The sequence below is a fragment of the Giraffa tippelskirchi genome, chromosome 5, assembly GCF_054371585.1.
Source record: "Giraffa tippelskirchi isolate mGirTip1 chromosome 5, T2T-mGirTip1v1.2.pri, whole genome shotgun sequence".
Classification (NCBI taxonomy): Eukaryota; Metazoa; Chordata; class Mammalia; order Artiodactyla; family Giraffidae; genus Giraffa; species Giraffa tippelskirchi.
In genome coordinates this window covers 158773642-158797666 of record NC_137279.1, presented here as the reverse complement: position 1 = coordinate 158797666, position 24025 = coordinate 158773642, and the positions used below count along the sequence as shown (strand labels likewise).

At 37.9% G+C, this 24025-nt stretch overlaps 1 protein-coding gene across 5 annotated transcripts in view; it reads left to right on the top strand.

The window, feature by feature from the left end:
* PATJ (PATJ crumbs cell polarity complex component) overlaps positions 1-24025 on the top strand; it is a 359039-nt gene that overhangs the window by 213887 nt on the left and 121127 nt on the right. For all 5 annotated transcript variants that reach the window (XM_081486637.1, XM_081486635.1, XM_081486634.1 and 2 more), the window contains exon 29: positions 3644-3735. In XM_081486637.1, coding sequence (XP_081342763.1) covers positions 3644-3735 — 92 coding nt within the window. The remainder of the gene's footprint in view (positions 1-3643; positions 3736-24025) is intronic.

Sequence of the window (24025 nt, the reverse complement as noted above, 5' to 3'; positions counted from 1 at the left end):
GTGGAAGTGTTCCTTTCACTCAGGAATCTGTGATTCGGTGCATCCTCATTGAGCCGCCACTGTATGCAAGCTATGTGTGAAAGCTGGGGAATACATAGAGGAGGATGCAGGTTCTTACCCTCAAGGAGTTTGCTGCTGCTGCTAAGTCAAGTCGGTCGTGTCCGACTCTGTGCAACCCCATAGACGGCAGCCCACCAGGCTCCTCTGTCCCTGGGATTCTCCAGGCAAGCATACTGGAGTGGGTTGCCATTTCCTCCTCCAGTGCATGAAAGTGAAAAGTGAAAGTGAAGTCGCTCAGTCGTGTCCGACTCTTGGCGACCCCATGGGCTGCAGCCTACCAGGCTCCTCCGTCCATGGGGTTTCCCAGGCAAGAGTACTGGAGTTTAGTGCTGTTCAATTACTATTGTGTGCCTGCACTGATGCTCTCTACCTGACAGTGGTTGGCTTTACCATGTGGGTGCAGTACAAGTGTAATAAAAGAAATTTTTTTTAAACCTAGTGTCATAGAATTTGGGCTTCTCTGGTGGCTCAGTGATAAAGAACTTGCCTGCCAATGCAGAAGGCATGGGTTCGCCTCCTGGGTCTTGAAGATCCCTTGGAGAGGGAAATGGCAACCCACACCAATATTCTTGCTGGGAAATCTCATGGACAGAGGAGCCTGGTGGGCTACAGTCCATGGGGCCACAAAAAGTTGGATATGACTTAGCAACTGAGCACACACACATGCCACAGAGTTCAAAGATAGGAATGTTGCATAGGTCATGGTTTAGGAAACACGTTCTGAAAGCAGAGTACAGACACAGTGTAGAAGAGTGCCAGGCACTGGTCATGCGTATTTCATGCATCATCTCAATTTAAAATTGTGATTTGAACTTTCTTATTTTCAGTTCACTATCCATTAAAGAGATTAAGAAATATAGTTAGCAAAAAAGATGATCATGCTAGACATACTATGTTGTAGCCAGGCTTTGTCATTTAATATATTTTGGATATTTTTTATGTCATTAACCATGCTTTTTCACATTACTGTTAATGACTACATGACTTATTTATTTTTCTAATAGGTAAGTTAGGTAAGAAGATGTAAATATAAGAAAATAAAACCATGAAAGTATTAGGAGAAAATATATTATATGGGTGGTCGGCACTCAAAGAAATTTTTTTTATATTTTCAGAGCAGACAAATTGAGAGGAAGATTAAAGAGATTTCCTGTGTACCCATCTCCCCACACATGCACAGCTGCCCTCATTCTCAACATGCCCTTCTGGAGTGGTGCATACATTACAATTGATGAACCTACGTTGACCCGTTGTTATCACTCAGAGTTCATAGTTTGTTAGCGCTCAGTCTGGGCGTTGTACATTCTATGTTGTTGTTGTTTGGTTGCTAAGTCACGTCCAACTCTTTTGTGACCCCATGAACTATAGCCCTCCGAGCTCCTCTGTCCATGGGATTTCCCAGACAAGAATATTGGAGCGGGTTGCCATTTCCTTCTCCAGAGCATTTTCCTGAACTAGGGATCAAACCTGAGGCTCCCGCATTGGCAGGTGGATTCTTTACCACTGAGCCACCAGGGAAGGCTTTGTATGTCCTATGTGCTGAGTGCTCAGTCGTTCAATTGTATCCTACTCTTTTTAATCCTGTGGAATCCAATCCTCTCCATTGGATTATCCTGGCAAGAATACTAGAGTGCATAGCCATTTCCTCCTTCAGGGGATCTTCCTGACCCAGGGATCAAACCTATATCTCCTGTATTTCCAGCATTGGCAGACGAATTCTTTACCACTAAGTCACCATAGTGGCATGTATCCATCATTAGAGTACCATACAGAGTTTGGGTATTTTTTAAAATATGTCATATCAAAAAGACAGAAACCTTAATCCCTGATAAGTCAGTTGGTAAAGAATCCACCTGCAATGCAGGAGACCCTGGTTCAATTCCTGGGTCAGGAAGATCCACTGGAGAAGGGATAGGCTACCCACTCCAGTATTCTTAGGCTTCCCTTTTACCTCAGCTGGTAAAGAATCCACCTACAATGTGGGAGACCTGGGTTTGATCCCTGGGTTGGGAAGATCCCCTGGAGAAAGGAAAGGCTACCCACTCCATTTTTCTGGCCTAGAGAATTCCATGGACTATATAGTCCATGGGGTGCAAAGGGTAGGACACTACTGAGCGACTTTCACGTTAACAGAAAAGGTGAGTAGTTTTAATGCTTAAAAGTTAAAAACCCTTTTGATATCAAGATTACTGTAAATAAAATTTAAAGACATTATCTCATTTAATGCTCACAATAGTTTTATGTAATAGATGCTTAGATTCGTTTTAAAGAAGAAGAAACTGAGACACAGAGGTATAAATGACAGTGTGATCAGTAGTTTTCTGGGAGACTGATTATCTTGGTGAAGAACAAAAGCTGACAAAATGAGAGACATAATAAAGCAGTGGTTCGAGTTTAGTCTTTGTAACAGCCTTTCATATGAATCCCAGCTTTACCACTTTGAGGTGATGGATGAGCTTCATTTTATGTAGTTAAAAATATTATATTTTTGTTCCATCCTTTGAAGTGTTAATTTCTGTATACTTTTTCATAACAGCTGTTAGAACAAAAATGAGACCTTTTTCAAATGTCTTCAAATGCAACAGTTCAGCTACATCAAGGACAGGCAAATTAGATGCTAACTACAGAAAGCATAAATCCTTTTTTTACCATCCCTTATATAGTATACTATACTATCCCTTAAATAGTAAAAGGTATCAAGGCCTCAGTTAAATAGAGACAATATGACATAGATCACTAACTACTTATTGAAGAGACAAAAGAGAAAAAGCCAAAACTGTGTGAGCTATTATCAAATGGTTGAAATAAAATAAAAGATTGATTGTAGCTGTCATCATAGCTTAGCAATGGGAAAATCTGGAGTGAAGAAATTTAGAATATAAATGTTTTTAGATAGTATTTAGATGAATTCAGTCAAGTTAAAAAATCCCACCTCATCGTGGATGAGAGCAGATGTCTCATTCATTGGGTCCTGTAAAATATTCTGTGCAGTTGATCTAATATTTGACTTAAAATGGGGATATAATATTTACATCCTCTGGAGTAACACAATTTATGCTATGTGATAACTTTGACACATTTACAGAATCATGTTTAATGGGCCCTCCAGAGCTCTGATGAATACCACAGTTTGGTCTGTTTTCTGCATTTCTTAGGAGTCTGGAAAAGCTGTAGGAAATGAAATATCTATCACAAAGTTTTGCATCTAGCTCAACTATTACTGTCAAGTTTAGCAAAAAGCCCCAAAATTCTGAATTTAAAAGATTTCAGTAGCTGCTTAGAATTAGTGTTTGAATCTGTACTATGAAGAATGTCAAGATTTTTAGCATTAAAGAGTCCTACATCTACCCACTTAAGAATGAAGGAACTTTATTGTTTAATTCCAAGTATATGCACATATACTTGTATACATATATATATATATGTATATATATATATACATATATATATGTATATATATATATTTCATGTATATATATATACATATATATATATTTCATGAAATATATATATATACATATATATATACCATGAAATATATACATTGTAGTTTCACAAGTGCATTTTATTTTTTTTACCACAGATAAACAATCAGATTCTTTATGGAAGAAGTCACCAAAATGCATCTGCCATTATTAAGACTGCCCCGCCAAAGGTCAAGCTGGTTTTCATCAGGTAAGACAGATGTGTCTGGTTTCCTGAAACTCAAGATCTCTTCTGGAGATGTTATTATTTTACCTTATACATAAAATATGTAATACTATTTTATCTTTTGTTTGTTTAAAACAATCACTGTGTTCTAAAAACATGTTTTCCTTTTGTAATTGTCACTTTAAGAAAAGTATGTGTGCTAAGTCTTATGTCTAACTCTTTGTGACACCGTGGACTGTAACCTTCCAGGTTCCTCTGCTCATAGAATTCTCCAAGCAAGAATACTAAAGTGGATAGCCATTGCCTTTTCCAGGAGATCTTCCCGATGCAGGGATCAAAACCGGGTCTCCTGAATTGCAGGCAGATTCTTTACCACCTGAGCCACCATGGAAGCCCAAGAAAAGGATAGATTGCTTTGATTCTGAGGTGTTCTTGTTATGTACAGTTCACATGATAGAACTGGTAGTTGAGGCTTATATTTGTGTTTCTATTTTGAAAAATTCTTTCCTGATCTGATTATCCTCTTTTTAAATATAATAGAACATTCTAGCTTATCATCCTCCCATCACCATCATTTGGTACATTTGCTACGTTTGCTGTCTCATTAATGCCTTCATCAAAGGATAGGCAGGAAAAAAAAGAACCCATGGAAGTTTTAGGAGCTTCATGTTAAGAGGGCAGGTGAGAAATACAGAGGGGAGGAGATGTGAGCTCTACTGTTGTTGGAGTCGTGTGGTCCATTTGGGGCTCCACATTTGCCCACACCTCATCTTCCAGCAGACTGAGCCCTTTTGGCATAAGTGAGTCAGAATTGAGACCCCTCATTGGTGGGAGCCATCATTGCTGCATCAGACATGGAATGAGGTTTGATTCCCTGTAATTTTACTGAAATGACAGATAAATCTGAATTATTTTTAGAGGATGTAACTGTATGTTAACTATCACTCTGTTTCTTTGCCTTTTGGGCCTCAGTTACTATCTATAAACTGGGGATTATAAAGCACTTACCTCATTCATTGTGGTATTTTGAAAATTACAAATAACAGTGTCAAGCAGAGAGTAAAGGCTTGAAGAAATGTTACCTGTCCTTATGATGGTGATGATTAATATTACTCTTCCCCTTCTCAGTAGTTACTTTTTAGTAAGACCCATCTGTTCCCAGAAGACAGCTGAGATTAAGAGGTTGTTTATTCCTAGATTTGGACACTAGTGTAGATGACTGAAATATTCCTTCCCATGCCATCACTTCAGCCTCACAGGCATAGCTGCTTTGGTCCTGAAAAAGTCCCACATTAATGACCTTTTATCCTGTTCATTAGCACTTTCTGGATTTCCAGGGTTTTTTGCCTTTGTATCTAGGGAGAGAAACCTTCCTTCTCCCCATTTGTGTAATGACAGTCTCCTTTGGCTTACTGACCTTGAAGTTCTCTGTTAGACACCAGTCCCTTTACCCTTCCTATTGCCAGAGGTTTAGTTAGATGATGAAAACATGAATAGACTTGAGAAAAGGTCTGCGACTCAAAAATTTAAAGTGCCCATCAATAGAAGTCCATACAAGTAAAGAGTTGAAGCCATTTAAGCTTGAAAACTTTGTTTAAAGCTGTGTGAGGATCACATGAAATGTTACGTAGCGTTAAATAGCGTCTGCACATCAGTGCTTGGCACTTTATGGCCACTGCCACAAGGGATGTTATTACTGATTAACATTATTGTTATGTCTTTGTCATCTATGGGGCCTTTATTACTCATGCTGGCTCATCCCACTTTAAAGGGAACAAAAAGAGAATTGAATAGGATCCAAAGGAAATCATTTAATGCAATTAAGTAGTTGGGAAATAGAACCCCCTGCTTCAAGAAAGAAAGATTAAATGATTTGAAGTTATTTAGAAGACAGAAGAGAAAGCTGAGTAAAATTTTAATAATAGTAATAAAGTCCCATCAATTTAGTGTCTGGTAGTTTCAATTTTAGACTGTTCAGAAGGATCAGAATCAAGGAAGAAATTTGTTCAGCAAATTAATGGTGTAAGCGTGATTGAGGATGCTACTGAATACTTATTTACTGGACATGATTTTAAGCAATTTAGAAATATCAAGCTACAGTCAGAATACGTCATCTAACTATGAACCCTTCTTGCATGGTCATTAAATTACTGTGTCTAGCACATAGTGGGGATTCAGAAAGCTTTATAGAATAAATTTCCTTTCAACTCTCACTGAGCAATCCAGATCATATATCTCCAAATGCAACAATCATAGTAAGTTAGTTGTATAAAACTCCTTATAGTTTAGTCCCTCTCCCCAACTTAAGAAGTAGATTTTCTGTATCTAATTATGTAAGGAGAAAAATGACATGGGCATGATTCTGAACAAGCTATTGTTATATCTACTTTTAGACTGTCTAAAGGAAAAGGAGCTTGAATTGAAGCAAGAAAGATGTTCCTCTGCTCATAGCCTTTGTTTGATTTAATAGATACATATCTAGTAATTTGCATGCCAGCATTTAATTAATTAATTAATGCTTCAGTTTCTATAGGGAAGGAACTAGTCATTTGACTAAGAACGCTTATCCAAAGTGATCAATTCTTTTCTAAAGCAAAACTGAACTCTCAGGCTTAGTGATTAAAAAAAGAAATCATCAATTCACTCAGCCTGGGCTTGAAATTCACTCATGATTCCACAGCTTTGTGAGCTTGGTCAGTTTCCTGAGCTATTTCATAAATTGTCTAATGTGTTAGTACATGTAAATTGCCTGGCAATATGGACTCAACATTTATGGCTACTATAGAGATGAAGGTGATGGTGGTGATGGCAGAAAACGTGGGAGGGAGGCAGAATGGAGGTAAAAGAGAAGGAAAGTAGTAGTTAGGGTGAGAGAAAGAGGAGGGAAAAAAAGAACCGCTTCTCATACATATGTTGTCTAATTCCAGAATCTTGACTATTTGCTGAGTGAATCACATCCACAGTTGAAGAATGCTCTAATTAACATCATAATGGTTAAGCACTGGAAGAGATAGCTACGGACATTATATACAACCACTTCTAGTAAATGTTAGAATAAGAGACGAGGACACAGCCTACCTAAAATGTCTTTTAGTTCCCTGTCTGCTGTTGCTAGACTGCTACTGCTGCTTCTCTGTTGTCTTCTTTTTTAAATGATGACCTGATATTCTAACAAGGAGTAGAATGCTCATTAATTGAGGAATATATAAAGAGAAATCTAATTAACATGAATGAATTCTCATGTCAATATAATATAATACATTTTACAAAGTAATATTAAATAGGGCCAGAATGTAAAACACTGAAGACGTTAAGAAAGAAAATCTAAATGAAAAAATTTTGTTGTTCATTAGCTGTATACATCACTAATAGGGGTAGCTTGATAGATTGGCATCCTATTCACGTGTGGTAACCTGTGCCTTTAGGTGCTAAGCAATATGGCATCCTTGCTTCTTTGGGCTGATTGACTAGTTCATTCCTCATTTAGGTACATCTTTCAACCTCTGCCTATGTATTATCTCCTTTAGACTATTGTCACAGGAATAGTTTTGCCTATTTTGGAACCAAATCCTGAAACAATTAATTAAGTACTGATTTGTTACCAAGTTTCAAGAGGTTAGCACTTAAATCATCTCAGTACAACAGATACAACTATACTTTTCTTTAAAAAATGGCATAACTTGCTTTGTGTTATATGTGTGCTGAGTCACTTCAGTCATGTTCGACTCTTTGTGAACCCATGGATGGTAGTCCATGGCTACAGGCTTCTCTCCATGGAATTCCCCAGGCAAGAATACTGTAGTGGGTTGCTATTTTCCTTCTTCAGGGGATCTTCCCAACCCAGGAACTGAACCTGCATCTCTTAACATCTCCTGCATTGGCAGGTGGGTTCGTTACCACTAGTGCTACCTGAGAAGGCTTTGTGTTATATAATGTTACTTAAAAAACCAATCTTTATAAATTATATTTCTTTGATTATTGCTTCTGTATGGCAGTATTTCCTTCCTTTGTTGAAATTGTTGATTCCCTGTGCATTTCCACTATACAGAAAATTTTGGCTTTTATACCTGAGTAATTCTTTTTCAAATATATTGACAAGGGAGATAAGAATGGGAACCGGCTACAGGTTTAGGAGAATGAGTAGCAGTAAAATAATTACAGGAAGGTGTGAAAATATGCTGTAGGTAACATTTTAATTAACTAGGGCTTTTAGTCTGTAGTGATATACATTTGTGTAATCATGTCCTTGTCGTAACACTTGCCTTTGTTCATACACTAATTGATCTATAATTTACAAAGTGGGTCTGTGAGTCATCAGGGAAAACTGGCAAGTTGCTACTGTGTGTACATGACATGGGCTTCCCTGGAGGCTCAGATGGTAAAGAATCCACCTGGAATGCAGGAGACCTGGGTTCCATCCTTGGGTTGGGAAGTTCTGAAGAAGGGAATGGCTACCCATTCCAGTATTCTTGCCTAGAGAATTCCATGGACAGAGGAGCTCAGTGGGCTACAGTCCATGGGGGTCACAAAGGTTTCCGACACGACTGAGTGACTAACACTTTCACCTTCAAACACAACTTACTTACATAATCCTTTTTGCCCTTTTCTCTGCACATTATTAGATTCTAGACAATACTGTAATCATGTAATTGTGCCCAGTGGCACATTTGGACTGTGGTATACTCAGTGTTTCTACTCTAGATCATCTAGATGCATATTACACTGTGGGTGCTTACTATATACCACACATTCAATTCTGAGTTTTCCTATTCCATATGATCTCCTCTACAGAAGCACTCCAATTTCAGTACAGGAGAAGCACTGTATTAATATGATGAAGAATGAATTGCTGTATTTGGCAGTGCAAGGATCCAAGGAGATTAATGATCTCTCCTGCGGCTCTTGTCATACCTTCCCCCACTGTCGAAAATTAAATGTCATGTATAACAACTCACTCTCCATTACTTAATTACATGTGGAAAATGTGTACTGTTAAAAACTCCTGGGGCTAAAGGAGGCCAAATGAAACTGAAACCCTTGGAAAGATTTAGTGCTAGCTGTCAAGCCCTACCGAGTGAAAGTAGACTCACCATGGGACCCACTTCACTGTATCCATTGAACACATGTCTTGTTTTTGTAATTAAAAAATATGATGTGGCCTGTTATCCTCTAGTCTTGTCCCTAAAAGATGAGATTGATTTGAAATTAATGTGAATGTCAAAGTAAGTCCATTTGAATAAGATCCTTATTGTGCTCTTGCTTCTTTATATCTAGTTTTGATAAATAGGAGGGAAAAAAGATTGTGGGATCAAGTATGAGTTTGACTTTTACAAGGAAACATTCATGCATTTATTGCACAAGTATTTTCAGAGTGCCTACCTGTGCTGGTGCTGTGGAGTGACACAGAGAACTCAATTTCTGCCCTAAGGATGGACACAGAGAGTAAAACAGTCTGGTGCATTATCCAGCGGTGTTAGTGCCATGACACTGTAGGGACATATAGGAGACACACCTAACCTGGTCTTTGTAGCCTATGGGAAAGTGTCACAGATAAAGATGTTTAAGCTCAGACTAGAAGGGAGGAACATAGCTGCATATGTCATCTGATATGATTTCTGTAAATAAGCATTTTCTCACGCTCATGGATCATTAAAGGATGCAGTTCCCCTTTTCAAGTGCACAGTAAAACATCATCCATGGCATATATGACAAGGAGTTTTGAGAAAGAGGCCTATCATTAGCACTGAACTATGTTAGGAATTGTAGGAGGTGGAGACTCTCCTGCAATTTCAAGGCTCTTCTGTTTCTCTGTTTAGTTGGACTGTGTGATAGATCCATATGTCTCTCAAATGCTCTGAAATCCTGACTCTTTCTTTGATACTTGTTTTCTGTACTATCAATTTTAAATAGTAATTTTAATTATTAATTTTATACTCATCAGTAGAATTTATAAGAATTTTAGTTCAAGAGCAAGGTGGAATTGGAGTGTTTTGTGTTTTGATCTTTTGTCAAAAGCATTGGAATTTATGTATCCAAATAAGAAAAATTGTTCCCTTTGACAGACTATGGTGACCTTGGGAAGTTGTGTACATTTCATCCAGTTATCATTCCATTGGGTCATACACTTCTGAAATCATCTTGAAAGCCTAAGACATACTCTTTTGAATATCTACAGTAGCCATAGATTTTCCTCTTTCAAGGGTGGTTGTAGCTAGGTTGTCTGAAATAGCCAGAAATCTTACATGAATTCAGGTGCATTTAGCCAACTGTATTTAGTCAATTAGGTAAAGTGCTTACCAAGGAAGCCTATCTTTCTTGTTTGACTTGTAAAGGATCTTTGAAAACCATTATTATTATTTCATGAATAGAATTGCAAATTTTGTTCTTTACTGCTCCTATTTGTTAATACCAGCTTGTGGGAATTATGACTATATGTACTTCACTTTTAGCACTCAGAAACAACTAATTGTGATGGTCACAGAGATAATAGGGGCATTTTTTCTTTACACTTTTTTTGGGGCAATATTTTTATTTCTCTCACTGTAGAATGCCTGTTTCCTTTGGTAGATGCCCCTCCCCTGAACACACATACATGCCCACAATGTATGTAGTATGATGAAAGAGTAAAAATAGTAAATCTAGGTGGAATCTAAAGGAACCAGATCTTTCTCTCACTGCCAAGGTGTTACCAGTGGGTGGACATGAGACCTAACTTTGAGCAATATGATACCTTAGGCTTAGAACAGAAAGCAGGTAATTTGAGTGATTTTATATGTATGGTGTTTATTCATGGAGTCACAGGACCTTGATCAAAGGTGCCTGCTGTGATATCATTCTGCTTCCTGCTTCCTTGTCCTCTGGAGGTCTCTTAGTTCTCATTTGTTCTAAGTCTGATAATATAGCCTGCCTATGTTCTGTGAGATCCCAATATCCCTCTAATAAATTACCTTTTGCTTCAGTTCAGTTCAGTCACTATTGTCTCTGACTCTTCGTGACCCCATGGACTGCAGCACGCCAGGCTTCTCTGTCCATCACCAACTCCCAGAGCTTGTTCAAACTCATATCCCTCAAGTTAGTGATGCCATCCAACCATCTCATCCTCTGTCATCCCCTTCTCCTCCCACCTTCAATGTTTCCCAGCATCAGGGTGTTTTCCAATGAGTCAGTTCTACACATTAGGTGGCCAAAGTATTGGAGCTTCAGCTTCAGCATCTGTTCTTCCAATGAATATTCAGGACTGATTTCCTTTAGGATTATCCGGTTTGATCTCCTTGCAACCCAAGGGATGGACTCTCAAGAGTCTTCTCCAACCCCACAGTTAGAAAGCATCAATTCTTTGGTTCTCAGCTTTCTTTATGGTCCAACTCTCACATCTATGTATGACTACTGGAAAAACCATAGCTTTGACTATGCTGACTTTTGTCTCTGCAAAGTGATGTCTCTGCTTTTCTATATGCTGTCTAGGTTTGTCATAGCTCTTCTTCCAAGGTGCAAGAGTCTTTTAATTTCATGGTTGCAGTTACCATCTGCAGTGATTTTGGAGCCGAGCAAAGTAAAGTCTGTCACTGTTTCCATTGTTTCCCCATCTATTTGCCATGAAGTGATAGGACCAGATGCCATGACCTTAGTTTTTTGAATGTTGAGTTTTAATCCAGCTTTTTCACTCTCCTCTTTCCCTTTCATCAAGAGGCTCTTTAGTTCCTCTTCGCTTTCTGCCATAAGGGTGGTGTCATCTCCTTATCTCGGAGAAAGCAATGGCACCCCACTCCAGTACTCTTGCCTGGAAAATCCCATGGACGGAGGAGCCTGGTAGGCTACAGTCCATGGGGTCGCTAAGAGTCGGACACTACTGAGCGACTTCACTTTCACTTTTCCCTTTCATGCATTGGAGAAGGAAATGGCAACCCACTCCAGTATTCTTGCCTGGAGAATCCTAGGGACGGCGGAGCCTGGTGAGCTGCCGTCTATGGGGTCGCACAGAGTTGGATACGACTGAAGCGACTTAGCAGCAGCAGCAGCAGCAGCATCTCCTTATCTGAGCTTAAGTTGGCCTAAATTCCTTTCTATTACTTGCTGCCAAAGAGTCCTAATGAATAGGAAGGATGATAAAATTAGAGCTCTGAACAAGTCATGAGCAACCAGTACAAGTTCCCTCTGCTTATATGCATGTCCCATGTTGGCTTTCAGCCGTGATCCTGAGAAGATTTTATCCTTCAGACATCCTTAGCAGAACCACAAGACCTCTAAACAAGTCCCTACTGGGGATCCCCAGTATGACAGGTTTCCACTGCTACCAGTAGAATTCTCTTGAAAATGAGATTACCACGATGATTTCAGAGAACTCAAGCAGGATTTTACTTGATCCAAGTAGTTATAAAACTATATTTGGTAGGAAGACTCACCTTTTATAGTTCATGACCTTACGTGAGGACTGGATGTCTGAACAACATTCAGACTGTTCCTGACAGGATGAAGAGAAAAATGGTTGTGAGTATCTACTGTACTATCTTTAGAAAGAGTCTCTGTGAGAAACCTGATAGGCTATCATTTATCCCATCCAGTCCTAAAGCTCCCCATATTAACTCTCCCACCAACCTGCACTGTGAGATATTTTGAGTAAACTTTTCCTCTGTACTACTGGCAATCATTATTTAGAACTTGCCTGGGGCCACCTTTGCAAACTGTGAGTCTAGATGCTGAGTTACTCCCAGCAGCCCTCATTAGTGACTGACATTGTTTGGAATGCCAAGGAAATAAAGGTCATAATTCCACTGTCACTGGACATTTATTTCAGGTTCAGCATAATTAGCTATTTTGGTGGTTTCTTCCAGTTGGGAATTAGAAACTATTTAGTGGGTTCATATAGTTAGAAATATCTCCTGGAATCTTTTCAGAAAGGAGTTTTGCTCCCACTGAGATGTAATGATTTGCTTTGTTTTACATGTTATTTCTGGTTCATTTGCATAGAACTTTCCTGGATGAATGTTAATTTATTGTCATATTTCAATTAATACAGCAAATATAGATTTTATTTTTTCTGTCCTCAAGTATCTCACATCACTATTTTTAGTACAGTCAGAAAAAAAAATAGCTAGGCCTGTTTAGTTGTATTCATATGTTCCTCATTTATGCAGCTTTGTGTATATATGCACCTAAACAATGTGCTAGGCTCCGGATTGTATAGTAATCCTTCTGTATAGAACAGGTTGCACAAAATTAAATCAACTTACTTAGGAATCCAGGTTGAATTCAGGCACATGGCTTCTACTTTTGATATAATGCTACTTTGTTGACATGAAATAAGATTCTACGGGTTTAGTGAAAATGAATTTCCAAGAGGCAAGACTAGATCAGTTCTGAAGACAAAATGATTTTAAGTGATAATGTAATTCAAATATATTCTCATCACACTTGTACTTTTTTGTCTTAATTTTTTTAATTGTGATAAAATATGCATAACATAAAATCCATCTTATTAACCATTTGTAAGTGTACAGTTAAGTAGCATTAAGTATATTCATATTATTGTACAACCATTACCACCATCTATCTACAAAACAGTTTACACTTTGCAAAACTGAAACTCCATACCCATTGACAAATAACACCCCATTCTCTCCTTCCCCCCACCTCCTGGCAGCTATCTTTCTGCTTTCTGAATTTGACTACACTGGATACCTTATAAAAGTGGACTCATACAGTATTTATCCTTTTGCTACTGGCTTATTTCACTTATCAAAATGTTTTCAAGGCTCATCCATGTTGCAGCATATGTCAGAACTGTCTTCCTTTTTTAAAACTGAATGACGTTCCATTGTATGTTTATCCATTCATCTGTTGAGAAACACTTGTGTTGCTTCTACTTTTTAACTATTGTGAGTAATAGTACTATGAACATGAGTGTACAGATGTCTGTTTGAGACTCTATTGTCAATTCTTTTCCATATATATATCCAGAAGTGGAATTGCTGAATTATATGACAATTCTATTTTTAAGTTTTTGAGGAACTACTATTTTTCCCATAGCAACTGCACCATACTACATTCCTACTGACAGTAGGCAAGGGTTCCTGTTTCTCTACAACTCTCCAGTTTTTCTCACCAATCTTACTATTTTCTTTCTTTCTTTTTTTGATAGTAGCTGGGTATGACTGTATGGTATGACTTCTTCTTTGGAGAGATATCTTTTCAAGTCATTGCCTATCTTTTAGTCAGGTTGTTTTGTTGGTAAGTTTAGGAATTTTTTTATGTATTCTGGATATATGATTTGCAAAAGTTTTTTTCTCATTCCATAGATTGTCTTTTTCACTCTGTTGATCCACTGAGTTTTTCATGTTAATGTAGTCCAATTTATCTATTTGCTATTGCTTGGGCTTTTGGTGTCAGATCCAAGATATTGCATCATTGCCAAATCCAATTACATGAATTTCCCCATGTTTTCTTGTAACAGTTTTATAATTTTAGCTCTTATGTTTAGGTCTTTGATCCATTTTGAGTTAATTTTTTTATATGCTATAGGGGAATAATCCAACTTCATTCTTTTGCATGTGGATATCCAGATTTCCTTGTACAATTTGTTGAAAAGATCATCCATTCTCCCATTGAATAATCTTGGTGCCCTTGTTGGAATCATTTGACCCTACACGGAGGATTTATTTCAGGGCTTCCTATTATATTCCATTGGTTTATTCATTTGTTCTTAAGCCAGTACTACACTGTTTTGATTACTATAGCATTGTAGTATATTGTGAAATTAGGAAGGGTGGGACCTCCAACTTTGTTCTTCTTTTTCAAGATTGTTTTGGCTATTCCATATACATTTTAGGATGGAACACAATTTCACTTTTAAAAGAAGGAAAATTTTCTCCTTGGAGATATCTCAGACCCTAATAAATTGAAAGTTGTGGAATTCTACAAACACATGCAGGCACATACAGCTCATTACATCAGATGTCTTTTTTTCATCATTCAGAAATTTTTGTCATAGGCTCAGTGTCCTTTCCTGAAGAATAGATACGTTCTCTTCATATCTCATTAATCTTTCTTTTAACCACAATTTGTAGCATTCTTTTAGAGTTTATGTTAGAGAGAGAATCTCATATTTAATCCTAAGGCATTAGTCAATGATTGCTGGATTGATGCTTCAAATAGCATGTTATTGAAATCTCTTACTACAATTTAATTGTGATCACAACCTTGAGGGATAAAATATAAACATAAAGGGTTTTATCAACAAATCTCTGTATGTGACATGTGTATGCTTATAAGAATGCAGTGAGGTATTCTTAGAAGAACAGAAAAAGGTTGCTGAGAAAACCCATGTAAACAGTTTAGAAACTCAGAGGAGAGAGAGATTACTGTTGTAGAAGTGGGTACAGCAAGAGCTAGTTAGTGCTACCTGAGAAGATTTACATAGGGGAAAAAAAAAAGTCCAAACTGCATGAACAAATTTAACTATTTATTGAGTACCTACTGTATCTCAAATACTATATAAGACATGCACATATATAACTATACATCAAGCAAAACAAGCACCAAAAGAGGGACTCTATGCGATTGGGTTATTCACAGTATATTTGCAGGCTTCGTTGCACAGAGGGGTTTTCACAGTTGAGAAGGGAGTGATTTGGATTGACTGAGACACAGAGAAAGCAGAACAAGGAAACCAGCAGGGACACTGCTGTTAAAGTGAAAAGTACTTGAATTAGAATGGTGACATAGGATCAGAAGAAAAGAGGAAAAAAAGAATGAAATCTTTAGAATGAATCCTTCAGACTTGATAATTTCTTTAGGTATAAGGGTTAATGGTTGAGTGAATTAAGAGTAACTGAGAACTTTGCTCCTGGATGTAAGAATCTGAGACTTAAATTTATATCATAAAACATTGAATGTAAACTATTGTCACTATGAGATAAGGTTCAAACACTGGGTCAGGAAGATCCCCTGGAGAAGGAAATGATAACCCACTCCAATATTCTTTTCCTGGGAAATCCTGTGGATGGAGGAGCCTGGGGTCACAAAGAGCTGGACATGAGTTAGTAACTAAACAAGAACAACAACATTGTTACTATGCTTTAGTGTTATGACATATTATCTCTTAATTCTATTAGAATATATTATCCTAATTTTATAGATTAAGAGGTAAGATTTTTAAAAAGTTGCTTAGTATATTGTTTATGTCTTACTGATGGAACTGAAGGTAGAACTGTACATTTACCTAGGTATCCTTAGGTCTGGATTTCTTTCCAGAATAGCACCTAGTTGTCTTACACTATAGATAATCCTGAATTCATTTTTTAACTGGGATGTAATTTCTACTCAATGCAATAGATTTTAAGTGTTCGGTTAGTTGAGTTTTGATAATATAAAATATATGCCTGTGTAGCCATCACCCAAAACAAAAATATAAGAAATTCATTCACCCTGGCAAGTTTCCTGGTGCTCCTTTCCAGTTAGTTCCTCCCCACAGAACCAGAACTTCTGATTTCTGTCACCAAAGATTAGTTTTAACTTTTCTTGAGCTTCATGTAAAAAAATCAAACAGCATCTATTATTTTGTGTCTGGTTTCTTTCATTTTATATAATTTTTAAAAGATTTATCCTTGTTGTCATGTATAGCAATAGTTCCTTAAATTATTGAGGAATACTACCCCAGTCTGTGAATATACCACAATTTGATGATCCATTCTCCTGAAGATGGGTATTTGGGTTGTTTCCTGTTTTTAACTATTCTGATTAAAGTATAAGCATGATTTTGGGGGAAAAATGTTATAGAATAAACTTGTTTAGAACATATTTGGGTCAGGATAGACTCAGTTATGCTTCAGTAACTAACAGCCCAAATCTCAGTGGCTTAAAACAACAAAGATTTATTTCTTTCTCATGTTACATGTCCACTGGGACTCAGCAAGGGGGCCTCTCTGCTCACTATGGTCCTCAGGTACCCAGGCAACAGAAGTTCCATCTCAGCTTGTGTTTCCATAATCACCACGGCAGAAAAGCAAACATAGTTAATCAAGTACTGGTTCAACTTAAAGGTGAAGAAAAACATGAGCCAGAGGATTTATGAATATCCCTAATTACTATCACAGGAGAGTACTGGGAGAATTACACTCCATTGTACTGTTCACCACCCAACCTGCACTATCAAGCACAATGAATATTTCAAAGCATTTTATTGTCATTTTAGGAGGGATGGGTAATGTAGATGTGACACTCTAAACTTAAGTATGAAAAGTTGATCAAGTCAGAGTGAACAAATTTAGAACTCTGAACTGCATCTTCATCTTGAGGAAAATTGTGAAATAAATTTATGAGTAAGTTGTGACCCAGTAGAACTTTTCCCCAAGGTGGATCTGGGGATAATAGCTTGGATATATGAGAGAAGAAGATATTTGTGGCCTTGGGTCAAGCTATTGAAATGGGAAGCACCATAATACAATAGTTAAAAGAGTAGGTTTTGAAACCAGATAGCTGGATTTTAGCCTCAGCTTGCTATTTATTAGCTTTGTGACTTTGGCCAGGTAGCTTAATCTCTGTGTAAAGTGAAGAAAATAATTGTAACTACCACATAAAGCTGTTATGAAGGTTAAATGAGTTAACATATAAAAAAGATTAGAACAGTGGTACATGGTAAGAACTCAAAAGTTATGCTTCTGGTGATCACGTTTTCCAAATCAATACATTTTGCTACGTATTACTTTTCTTGTTGTGTAACAAACTACCACAAATTTAATGGCTTAGACCATTAATGGCTTAGACCAACACACATTTATTATCTGGTAGTTCAGTAGGTCAGAAGTCTGACACAGAAGTGTTGGGCTCTCTATTTAACGTATCACAAAGCAGAAATCAAGATGTTGGCTAGATTGACTTCTCTTCTGGAGCCTTGGGGAAAAATTCACTTCCAGGCTCATTCTTGTTCAGTTTATTTCCTTGTTGGTTCTTTTTTTTTTTTCTTTTAAACTTTTTATTTTGTCTTGGAGTATAATCAATTGATCGGAGAAGACAATGGCACCCCACTCCAGTACTCTTGCCTGGAAAATCCCATGGATGGAGGAGCCTAGTAGGCTACAGTCCATGGGGTCGCTAAGAGTCGGACACGACTGAGCGACTTCACTTTCACTTTACCCTTTCATGCACTGGAGAAGGAAATGGCAACCCACTCCAGTATTCTTGCCTGGAGAATCCCAGGGATGGCGGAGCCTGGTGGGCTGCCGTCTATGGGGTCGCACAGAGTCGGACACGACTGAAGCGACTTCGCAGCAGCAGCATAATCAATTAATAATGTTGCGATAGTTTTAGTCATATGTATACATGTATCCTGGAGAAGGAAATGGCAACCCACTCCAGTATTCTTGTCTGGGAAAACCCATGGACAAAAGAGCCTGGTGGGCTACAGTCTGTGGGGTCACAAAGAGTCAGGAGCAACTCAGCATCTACTACTACTATACGTGTGTCCATTCACACCCAAACACCCCTTTCATCCAGGCTGCCATATAACATTGAATAGAGTCCCCTGTGCTTTTCCTTGTTTTTGTTCTTCAGTTGCCATGGTTCTTTGTGACCCTATGGACTGCAACTCGCCAGGCTCCCCGGTCCTTCACTATCTCCTGGAGTCTGCTCAAACTCATGTCCTTTGAGTCACTGAAGATATCTAACCATCTCATTCTCTGCCCACCCTCTTCTCCTTTTGCCTTCAATCTTTCCCAGCATCAAGGAGGTCTTTTCCAATGAGTCGGCTCATTGGATTAGGTAGACAAAATATTGGAACTTAAGTTTCAGCATCAGTCCCTCCAATGAATATTCAGGGTGGATTACCTTTAGTATTGACTGGTTTGATCTCCTCGCAGTCCAAGAGACTCTCAAGAGTCTTCTTCTGCACCACAATTTGAAAGCATCAATTTTTTGGCACTCAGCCTTCTTTATTGTCCAGTGTTCACATCTGTACCTGACAGAAAAAACCATAACTTTGACTATACAGATCTTTGTTAGAAAAGGGATGTCTCTGCTTTTTAATATGCTGTCTAAGTTTGTCATAGCTTTTCTTCCAAGGAGCAAATGTCTTTTAATTTCATGGTTGCAGTCACTGTCTGCAATGATTTTGGAGCCCAAGAAAAGAAAATCTGTCACTGCTTCCACATTTCCCCCTTGTATTTGCTTGTTGGTTATCCTAAAATGGATATAGCAATGTATACATGTCCATCCCAAACTCCCAGCTATCCCTTCCCCCTGCAACTGTAAGTTCATTCTCTAAGTCTGTGAGTCTCTTTCTGTTTTGTAAGTTCATTTGTATCATTTCTTTTTAGATTCCACATATAAGTGATGTCATACAATATTTCTCCTCCTCTGTCTGACGTACTTCACTCAATATGACAACCTCTGGGTCCATCCGTGTTGCTGCAAATGGCATTATTTCATTCTTTTTAATGGCTGAATAATACTCCATTGTATACATGTACTACATTTTCTTTATCCATCCCTCTGTCAGTTGACATTTAGATTGCTTCCATGTCTTAGCTATTGTAAACAGTGCTATAGTGAACATTGGGGTGCCTATATCCTTTCCCTGCTCCAGTATTCTTGCCTGGAGAATCCCTTGGACAGAGGAGCCTGGTGGGCTACAGTCCACTGGGTCACAAATAGTTGGACATGACTGAAGCAACTTAGCATTCACGTACACATATCCTTTTAGATCAGGTTTTGGTACAGTATGGAGGTTCCTTGTTGGTTCTTAGTTGGAGATTTCTCTTAGTTTTTAAAGGCCATTCACATTATTTACCGTGAAGCCCCTGTTATCCTCAAGCCAGAGATGATACTTGTAATCTCTGACTTTCTATCTCCGACCTCCTGAAATTCCTTAGAATTCTTGTAGGTCAAACTACTAACTTTAGAAATCAAGACATTGAGGCTCTAAGAAGTAAAATTTCCAGATTTAAAGGGGACATGTGATTAGGTCTTACCCAACATGGTAATCTGCCTTTATCTTAAGGTCATCGGTGCTATGTATTACAACCTAATCATGGAAGTGAAATTCATCTTATTTATAACCTGTAAGCCAGAAGGCAGGAATCTTGGGAGACCTCTTAGAATTCTGCCCAATACATGTTGCATGATTTTTACCAATATGAATATATTTTATAACAGCATTGAATTGAAATCAGGATCCAGAATATGTCTTTGTCATAAATATAAATATATCCTGCAAACAAAAAACTGAATTGGGTATGTTCCTAGTATCCTTTTGGAGAAAATCTACATTGATAGTCCCTAGATAGAAATTCCACTGTTGTAATCGTCTATTTACCGTCTGTTTACTTAGCTATTTTCCTCACTAATTGCTAACATCATCAAAGGTGGAAATCATGTTTTATTCATCTTTGTATTCATAGCATAAATATTTGTTAAATAAACCAATGAATATATTCAAAATAAATTCAGCATTATATTGTTGAGCTGCAATCAATTAAACTCTAGCCAGCTTAAATTAAAAGGAGAATGTATTGTAAGAATACAAGGATATCTTGTGGACTCTTAAGAATAAGTCATGCAGCTGAGACTCTGAAGACAGGAAATCAGGGCAACTCCAGAGACATCAACAGAAGGAAGTTCTAACCTCATTGTTTAGTCTTGACTATCTCCATTGGTATTGTCTAGATACCACACTCTTTTTTTTTTTTTTTAATTTATTTATTTTAGTTGGGGGCTAATTACTTTACAATATTGTAGTGGTTTTTGCCATACATTGACATGAATCAGCCATAGGTTTACATGTGTTCCCCATCCTGAACCCCCCTTCCATCTCCCTGCCCATCCCATCCCTCCGGGTCATCCCATTGCCCCAGCCCTGAACATTTGTCTCATGCTAGATACCACAATCTTGAGTCTCTTTGAGTCTGTAATAAATTTTCAGTCCCTGGGAGAGAGAATCTGATCTGCTTAAAATGAGACAGATGTCTTCTCCTTAAATCCACTGAAGGTGAGGCCAGCTGTTAGTGTTACATAGTATAGACCATCCATGGAATCACTGTGAGTTGGGCAGACACCCCAAGAAATGTTCATTAATTTGGTAAGTATTGATTGCTGGCTGACTGCAGCCAGCACATCATCACTAATTGGTGAAGAAGCTTGGAAAGCATAGGGGACACCTTTGATAGTTCTGCTTCATATCTTTTCCTGCTTGTTAAGACCTCTTTTATTCAACAGACGTTTATAGTATACTTACTCTCTCCTAGGTATTCTGCTACAAGCAGAGGACATAAAGAAATAAGATCCTATCTCTGTGTTTAAAAAGGAGAGAGAATAGCACAAATAATTTTAATAGAGCATGGCAAGTCCAGTGATAAGTACATACCTATATAGGCTTCCATACCTTGGAAATCTCAATTTTATCCATGATAGAAGTCCACTATCTGTCTGCCAACAGCTGTTACATCCTCAACAGGGAATGTAAATTGTTGTAGCTGCTATGGAAAACAGAATGGAAGTTCCTCAAAAAACTAAATATAGAGTTGCTATATGACCCTGCAATCCAACTCCTAGGTGTGTATCCAGAGAAAACTATAATTCAAAAAGGTGAATGCACCCCAGTGTTCACTGTAGCACTTCTTACAATAGCCAAGACATGGAAACAACTTAAATATCCATTCATAGATAAATGGATAACATTTATACAATGGAATATTACTCAATCATCAAAAAGGATGAAATAATGTCATTTGCAACAACATGGATGGACCTAGAAATTACATTCTAAATGAAATCAGAAAGACAAAGACAAATACCACACTGAGGTCCTTATATGTGGAATCTAAAATATAACTCAAATGAACTTATCTACAAAGCAGAAACAGACTCACAGACACAGAGAACAGACTTGTGGTGGCCAAGGGGAGAGGGCTTTGGAGAGAGATGGATTGGAAGTTTGGGATTCGCAGATGCAAGGTATTATATAGAGAACAGATAAACAAGCAAGTCCTAATGTATAGCACAAGAAAGTATATTCAATATTCTATGATAATAGAAATGATATCATAGAATAATATCATAATAGAAAAGAATATGAAAAAGGACATATATTTATTTTATATATATACATATATATATTATCCCCTCCAGATATATGCCCAGGAGTGGGATTGCAGGATTATATGGCAACTCTGTTTTTAGTTTTTTGAGGAACCTGTATGAATAACCATATTTGTATAACTGTATCACTTTGCTTTGTAGTGGAAATTCATACAACATTGTAAATCAACTATGCTTCAATAAAATAGACTTTTAAAAAGATACAAATCATGCAAAATAAATAAATGCAAATACCAGCAAATAATTTCAACTACAGTTTCTGATTGTGTGCTGTATGGGGCACCAAGATGTAAGAAATTTGTGTTTATTATACTGGAAATGAAAAGTTAATTATGAAGCAAGCAGATTTCATTCCTTGTGAATCGTGGACTATGAGAGGTCGGAGGATCCCCAGAAGTCTTTCATGCTAATTGCTCTTGTGAAGTATAACTGCTTTCTCTCCTTTAGTTACCCTCTTCCCACTTCTTTCTCTTTAAAATTGTTGTCTTGTCTGTCATACAGAGTGAAGTAAGTCAGAAAGAGAAAACAGAAAAATAAATATCATATATTAATACATATATATGGAATCCAGAAAAATGGTACTGATGAACCTATTTGCAGGGCAGGAAGAGAGCCGCAGATGTCGAGAACAGATTTGTGGACACCAGAGGGAGAAGAAGAGGGTGGGATGAATTGATAGAATGAGAGTGACATGAATACACTACCATGTGTAAAATCGCTAGCTAGTGAGAAGCTGCTGTGTAGAACAGGGAGCTCAGCTCAGTGCTCTGTGATGACATAGAGGGGTGAGATGGGGACAATGGGAGGGAGGCTCAAGAGGGAGGGGATATATGTATGTATATATACATACATACACATATATAGCTGATTCACATTGTTGTACAGCAAAAACTAATACAACACTGTAAAGCAATTACTATTATTAGGGACTTCCCTATAGCTCAGATGGTAAAGAATCTGCCTGCAATGCAGGAGACATGGGTTCCATCTCTGAGTGGGGAAGATCCCCTGGAGGAGGGTATAGCAACCTTCTCCAGTATTCTTGCCTGGAGAATCCCATGGACAGAGGGGCCTGGTGGGCCACAGTCCATAGGATCGCAAAGAGTCAGACACGACTAAGCGACCAACACCCACAAAGCAATTATACTCCAACTAAAAAAAATCGCTGCCTTGATGACAATGTCTGTGAACATTTACTCATGAGTGGATTATGAAGGATTATGAACTTCTTATAGCAGCTTTCTTCTCTCCACTGAAGTTTTCTATTCTGTGAGGTTTAAAAAAGTTAATATGGACTTTATTATATATATATTTAAAGCCATTAAAGTCATACTATTTGGAGGGAAATTATTAAATTATGAAGTGATATCTTGGTCCAGTTAAATCACTATTTCTCAATAAAAACTTCCGTGCAGCTATATTTTTAATGCCTGTAACCTTTGAAAGAGATATGAAAGGCCATCTGCTTAATTACTGCAAAATACACTCCTCCCCATGGGCTCTGAATCTGGAGCAGACATGTCCTGTTGGCTTTCAGTTCTAAGCTAGAGCTGAGCTCTATTGTGTTATTCCATGGGGGAAACTGAGTGGGAAAGGAAATCACCTCTGGGAAAATGCTGTCACTCATCCAGGGGTAACTGATTGCTTCTTCTGTGTATGATAAAACTGCTGAGGAATGGATTGTACTCCCTGAAAAACAACAGCCATCTCTTAACACAATGGTGCATGCTTAAGGCATCTATAATGCTGTCAGAAGAAACAGACATATTCTTCATGCTCTGTGTCACTTTGTGATTTTAGTTTTCTCCCTTTTGCTTTGGTTTGGCTGGCGTGCTAGATAATTTCAAGAATTTTAAAAGGTTAAAGCCCGACTCAATGGACATGAGTTTGAGTAAACTCTGGGAGTTGGTGATGAACAGGGAGGCCTGGAGTGCTCTAGTCCATGGGGTCGCAAAGAGTCAGACACAACTGAGCGACTGAACTGACTAACTGACTGAAAGCAAGAAATGGGACCTAGACCTCATCTCTTTATTTATGTCCTGCCTTATTCCAAAAGAATTTTTATCAGCTTAGAAGTTTTACAGTTCAACCTATTTACTTAAGAGATCAGAAAACTGATTTTCTTAGAAGAGATTTCCCCCAAATCCTAAGTTCAGTGGTAGTTCTAGAACTGAAACTACTTCTGTCTCCTTATTGAGGTGAGTGGTCATTACATTATTTATTTTTT